The sequence below is a fragment of the Cucurbita pepo genome, chromosome LG20 (genome assembly GCF_002806865.2).
Source record: "Cucurbita pepo subsp. pepo cultivar mu-cu-16 chromosome LG20, ASM280686v2, whole genome shotgun sequence".
Classification (NCBI taxonomy): Eukaryota; Viridiplantae; Streptophyta; class Magnoliopsida; order Cucurbitales; family Cucurbitaceae; genus Cucurbita; species Cucurbita pepo.
In genome coordinates, this window is record NC_036657.1 from 4257804 (window position 1) to 4264163 (window position 6360).

The following is a 6360-nucleotide window of genomic DNA, read 5'->3' on the forward strand; positions in this document are numbered from 1 at the left end:
TTTTAATTATTTATTTATGATAATAACCGCTACTACCTTATTTAATTAATTCCAGGTAAGACCATAAATAACTCTTTTATTTTTTACTTTTTATATGGTACTCGTTATAGAATTAAACTTTATTAGTAAACCTATAAAAAGAATATGAATTAACTATTTAAAAAAAAAAATGGTAATTTACTCTCCATTCCTGCATTTATCCATTCCTATAAATACCCACCAACCTTCTCCTTAGACAAACCATCAAATACTTTTCATCCTCTTCAAACTTTATCATCATGGCTAAGGCTCTTTTCTTCGTGGCTTCTCTTCTCCTCTACGTCCTATCGCTATCGTCGCTCGCAGTGGCAACCCAACGTTTAGATTTGGTGGGCAGCTACAAACCAATAAAAAACATAGATGAGCCACAGATTCAAAGCTTAGGTGAGTTCGCAGTGAATGAACACAATAAACAGGCAAAAACTCAGCTCCAGTTCCAAAAAGTGATTAGTGGAGAAATGCAAATTGTGGCCGGCACCAACTATAACCTTCGATTGACAGCTCTTGAGGGGACTAGTAGGGGAACCTATGGCACCCTTGTGTTCACTGACCTCAACAATAAGAACAACCTTATCAACTTCTTTAACATCCCCAACTAGACTTCTTGCTTCTTATCAAATACTATGTCTTTCTAATTTTCTATCTTTTTTATATTATGTTATGTATGGTTTAAAACTTATTACAAGTCTAATTTTGTTGAATAAGACATATGTCTTTGAATAAAACAATTATACGATCAACTATTTATATATATATATATATAAAATTGAGATAGATTTGTGTTAGTAAATTATTTTTTGAAATATATATAATCTATTAGATAAATAATTGAAGTATATGTGTAAAAATAAATAAAACAACAAAATTAGTCATTTGAAAGGGTAATACATATAATAAATCTAAAATGATTAATGTCATTACAAATAAAATTAATTTTATAATTTTATTGAACTCGTGTATGCTAAAATAGAATANAGTTCAATTTTCTAATTTATTCCAAATTAAAATTAAAAGAGTGTGTTTTGCTTGTTAAATTTAAGGACCATAATTGACTTTTTAATTATTTATTTATGATAATAACCGCTACTACCTTATTTAATTAATTCCAGGTAAGACCATAAATAACTCTTTTATTTTTTACTTTTTATATGGTACTCGTTATAGAATTAAACTTTATTAGTAAACCTATAAAAAGAATATGAATTAACTATTTAAAAAAAAAAATGGTAATTTACTCTCCATTCCTGCATTTATCCATTCCTATAAATACCCACCAACCTTCTCCTTAGACAAACCATCAAATACTTTTCATCCTCTTCAAACTTTATCATCATGGCTAAGGCTCTTTTCTTCGTGGCTTCTCTTCTCCTCTACGTCCTATCGCTATCGTCGCTCGCAGTGGCAACCCAACGTTTAGATTTGGTGGGCAGCTACAAACCAATAAAAAACATAGATGAGCCACAGATTCAAAGCTTAGGTGAGTTCGCAGTGAATGAACACAATAAACAGGCAAAAACTCAGCTCCAGTTCCAAAAAGTGATTAGTGGAGAAATGCAAATTGTGGCCGGCACCAACTATAACCTTCGATTGACAGCTCTTGAGGGGACTAGTAGGGGAACCTATGGCACCCTTGTGTTCACTGACCTCAACAATAAGAACAACCTTATCAACTTCTTTAACATCCCCAACTAGACTTCTTGCTTCTTATCAAATACTATGTCTTTCTAATTTTCTATCTTTTTTATATTATGTTATGTATGGTTTAAAACTTATTACAAGTCTAATTTTGTTGAATAAGACATATGTCTTTGAATAAAACAATTATACGATCAACTATTTATATATATATATATATAAAATTGAGATAGATTTGTGTTAGTAAATTATTTTTTGAAATATATATAATCTATTAGATAAATAATTGAAGTATATGTGTAAAAATAAATAAAACAACAAAATTAGTCATTTGAAAGGGTAATACATATAATAAATCTAAAATGATTAATGTCATTACAAATAAAATTAATTTTATAATTTTATTGAACTCGTGTATGCTAAAATAGAATAATTTAAATAAAATGTACCATACAAAATTTAAATGATCAAAACAAAATTAGACGTTTTGTTGAAAAATTAAAAAAAAAAAAATTAAAGAAAAAAATTTAAGAAGTTTGGTTGAAAAATCAAAATATTTCTGGTGAGAAGTTATATGGTAAATAATATCACATTTTCTTAAAAAAAAAAAAAAAATCAAATTGAGACGTTTTTTTGGACTCACTTAGAGATGTTTACAAGGCGGGATAGGGTTAGGGAAGTCTTCCCATATCCGTGTCCTATTTTAATTTCTATCACCATGAAATGTTCCATTTATTTTTGTGATGATTCTCGTGAGAAATTCGTTTTAAAGACTTTTTAGTAGATTATTGTCATTTATCAATATACTTTCAAATAAAAGCGGTAAAATATTGTAATAAAATCCAATAATATTTCATGAGCAAACATTTAATATAATGTTACAACCCACGTAAATAAGGTTGCTACTACATGCATATCTTGACTACCAAGTGCGGAAATCCTTTATAACGATTTATTAAAACATTGTCATAGAATTAAATGTTTATAAAAATTCATTTGAAACAACAATGATGTTAATAAACAGCGAAATCGAAATAACAAAAGTTTTAAATAATGTTAACGTCCTAATCCAACTTAAAGGCTACCACATTAATCCTAAATGTGACTGCCGTGACTTTGTATCCATAGCCTCCACAAAGATACAATAATTCGTATATGAGTGTCTTAACTTTACTTGAAAAATAAGTAACACGTGACTTGAGTATCTAATGCTCAGTACTTATCCCCAGTGTTGGAGTTGGGAAATGCAATCATGGTAAGACCTATCTTTTCATAAAATTTTTCCTTAGTCTCAACTTTCTAATCAAGACAAGGTTGAATGTATAGTACTTCTCTACACACGGCCCACGTATGTGCACATGGACCCACCAACAGGCTCGTATATGTACCTCTGGGCCTAACTATGGGTTAGAGCACATTCACGCTATTGGAGCCACAGAGGGAAAGGAACACGCAGAATATCATGGTGTATGCATCCGTACTAATCATAATGAATGAAGTATCCTGATGCACATGACATACAAAATGCATGAGATATCGTTGAGACATGCATACATATACTACACATATCTTTAATGGTTAACACACATGATTTATCGATGTCTCATAGGCATGATGTGAACATGTTAACATAATACACATGGTGTAACATTTGGAAGTACATACATCATATAACATTCATATCATAACGTAATTTCATAACATAGCATAATCATACATAACATAACATCATAAAAATATGACACGTACAAGGGCCACAATGTACATGTCTTTCATACAACATACAAATCATCAAACCAAGTGTATAGGCGTCGAACAGTAAAGCCTCTTACTTGGTTGGTCTAAGTGAAAGTTGCTAATTATTCTTGGTACAAGTCTTAATTTGCTCGTTAAAGTTCAATTCAACCTATATTTGGCCCACAACATCGGATTATGGGTCAGGTCAGTTTGGGTTACTGGCAATGGGTAGCTACTAGGTTGGAGATACATCTAGACTGGATTGCATAGATCGTTGTGTTGGTTTGGCAATTGCAGTGTGGCTGGAGAAGTCTAGGCCGCTAGCATCACTGGTGTGGACTCAACAACCAAGGTTTGTATGGCTAGGTTGCCAAAGTTTTGATCTAGAGCTTTGTTCGGTTTTCAAAGCTGACTTAATACTTACTGATTTGTAATGTGTGTCGAGTCGGTCAAGTACTTGTGAAGCATGGACATGTGGAATACATTATGAGTCACGAAGAGGGACGATGTCTAACTACCCTAGATTTCTACTAGAGTTGCTACCGTCATCATAGTGTAATCATTTCTATGTGGAAATAAACGTTTAAACTTCTTCATAGGACATAAATTTCATGTTAAAACACAGTCATGAACTTATATGTTCCAACAAAACATCTTTAAAATGACATAACATTAAACTAAATGAAATAAATAAATATTTAAATTAAAAACATCTTATTCTAACCCAAGTCTAAGAAAATAAATGTGAATACCCTTTGTATGTGTCATGGTCTCGAATTATGATGTAGTTGTTAGCTGTTCATAGATGTCTTGCCTTTACCTGAAATAGAAGTAGCACGTGGCTTAAGTATTTTAAGAAATACTCACTAAACGACCCCACTACTAGGGTTAAATGCAAACACATACAATCATGAATGAGACCTATCATACCAGTCTATTTTCCTACGGTAGCTATCCTAACAGACAATTGGATGTGTACTTAATTTTCCTACACACGGTACACGCGTGCGAGTATGGACCAACAAGTCAGTTCGCACACCTCCTGACATTACAAGAATAATAAATACAATAGCTTACGAAAAATGCTATCATAAACTTTTTATAGAGTGTTTCGTACGTCATGACAGCCAACGTTATTAGAAATCTGAGACTTTTTATAGCGTTTGTTTATAGCTATCATAGATGTTATAATAGAGTATATACATTGCTATGAACACATTTTATAGCATTTTATTAAAGCTATAATATATTTAATATAGCTAAAATATTGAACTATTATGACAGTTTTTTAATGCTATCATATAACATTTATAGCTTTAATCTTGTACTATAATAAAGTTATTTATTCATTTATAATCATTATAATCACATATTTTTAATAAAATTTAATTCAAACACTCATTTTTTAACTAAATAAACACATGAAATTCTCGTAACACATTAAATACCATAACTTCCATTTATAATTGAGATTTCATAATCTATTTCAAGAGTATAGTTATTCAAACTATACAAGATAAAATATTTTCCATTGGAAAATTATTCAAACGATACAAGACAAAATATCCACTATTTGCAATGATGTTTAACGAACCGCTATCATGTCAAGACTTCTCTTTGAAGTGTAAGTGTAACGACCCGGGAAAGAAAGAAAAAAAAAAAAAAAAAAAAAAAAGATTGGACGCCTATCATTAATGCACATACTTTTATGTCCCCAAAAAGGGCATTTACTTCTGAAAATTTGCTTTTTCTGCGTCGAGTACGTGCCGCAGCTAAAAAGCAAAATATAGTTAATGATGAGATTACGAAACCACATGCACGTAACGATCGATAATGCAAATATCTCTTTCAAAATATTTCTTTTTTGTATATATTTGCTGCAAGATCACACACGCGCACTCTGGGAGGGGGTTTGTTACTATGAAAAACCGTTTTAGCTATATAGTCTGGGCTATTGCATTGGGAGGAGGGTTTGTTTCCCGGTCATCGCAGTGAAGGGAGTTTTGTGGGTGGTAATAATATTGGATGTAGCTTGCATATTTTTGGTAGGAATGAAAAATGGGTAATTTAAACAGTGTTTTTGTTGAGCAGGATATGAAATTGACGATGTACTTGAAGGAAAAGCAGAAACATAGCTCCGTAGACGGCGCACCAAACCCTGCTTCAGCCAGACATGCACTGCCACCATCTTCAGCAGTGGCTACACCGTGTTGTACCGCTGGTAATGACAGCAACCTCCTCCTTTTGCATCCATATTTTCGTCTATCTTGTACCCACTTTGCCCTTTGCTTTGGCTTAGATTAATGTCTATATGGGACACTATAGTAACGTTCCAATAGGCGAGACTCATCCTCCGATTGGCTTTTGTGAATCAGAGGGTCGCCTGGAGCAAATCAAAGTGGGTTCTTTCTATGAAATAGACCACTCGAAGCTCTCATCTTCTACGCCAGAACAACTAAGAGCAATCCGGATAGTCATGGTATTTTACCAAATTCACACAAACCCATATTTATCGTCCATAAAATTTTTGGCATAAATTTCATTTCATTTTCGTTCTTTGCTCATTTTCTTAATGCAGGTGAGTGACAAGGATGAAATCAATGTATCCTTGAGATACCCAAGTGTCTACTCGCTTCGCACACATTTCCGTAACTTCGAGAATCCAAATGGAAAAGAGCTTCCTGGACTAAACGAGAAGTATATAATGAGTTCAAACGTTGCTGGAGATGTACTCTACCGGAGAATACCAGCTACGGAAATTGCAGAAAGAAGGAATTCCTGGAGCTTCTGGACTGCACCGTCCGAGAACGCTGATAGAGATCAAAGCTCGACTTCGGGTGGTGAGGTCAACAATGCAGCTTCTAAGAAGGGGATTTGCTGGTCAGAACTCAAGTTCACTGGGATGGTCCAGTGGGGTAGCCGGCGGCAAGTTCAATACATAGGTCGACA

The 6360-nt window shown here is 33.1% G+C and overlaps 2 protein-coding genes across 2 annotated transcripts; both read left to right on the forward strand.

The window, feature by feature from the left end:
* The first annotated feature begins 278 nt into the window (after nucleotides 1-278).
* On the forward strand, nucleotides 279-638 carry LOC111783545 (cysteine proteinase inhibitor 1-like). Its single transcript, XM_023664469.1, has one exon. It carries the CDS (start codon nucleotides 279-281, stop codon nucleotides 636-638), a length of 360 nt encoding a protein of 119 aa, XP_023520237.1.
* Nucleotides 639-1371: 733 nt separating this feature from the next.
* Nucleotides 1372-1731, forward strand: LOC111783546 (cysteine proteinase inhibitor 1-like). Its single transcript, XM_023664470.1, has one exon. It carries the CDS (start codon nucleotides 1372-1374, stop codon nucleotides 1729-1731), a length of 360 nt encoding a protein of 119 aa, XP_023520238.1.
* Nucleotides 1732-6360: the final 4629 nt, after the last annotated feature.

Excerpts from the sequence above, each read along its gene's own strand:
- LOC111783545 (XM_023664469.1), top strand. The coding sequence starts at position 279 with ATGGCTAAGGCTCTTTTCTTCGTGGCTTCTCTTCTCCTCTACGTCCTA.
- LOC111783546 (XM_023664470.1), top strand. The coding sequence starts at position 1,372 with ATGGCTAAGGCTCTTTTCTTCGTGGCTTCTCTTCTCCTCTACGTCCTA.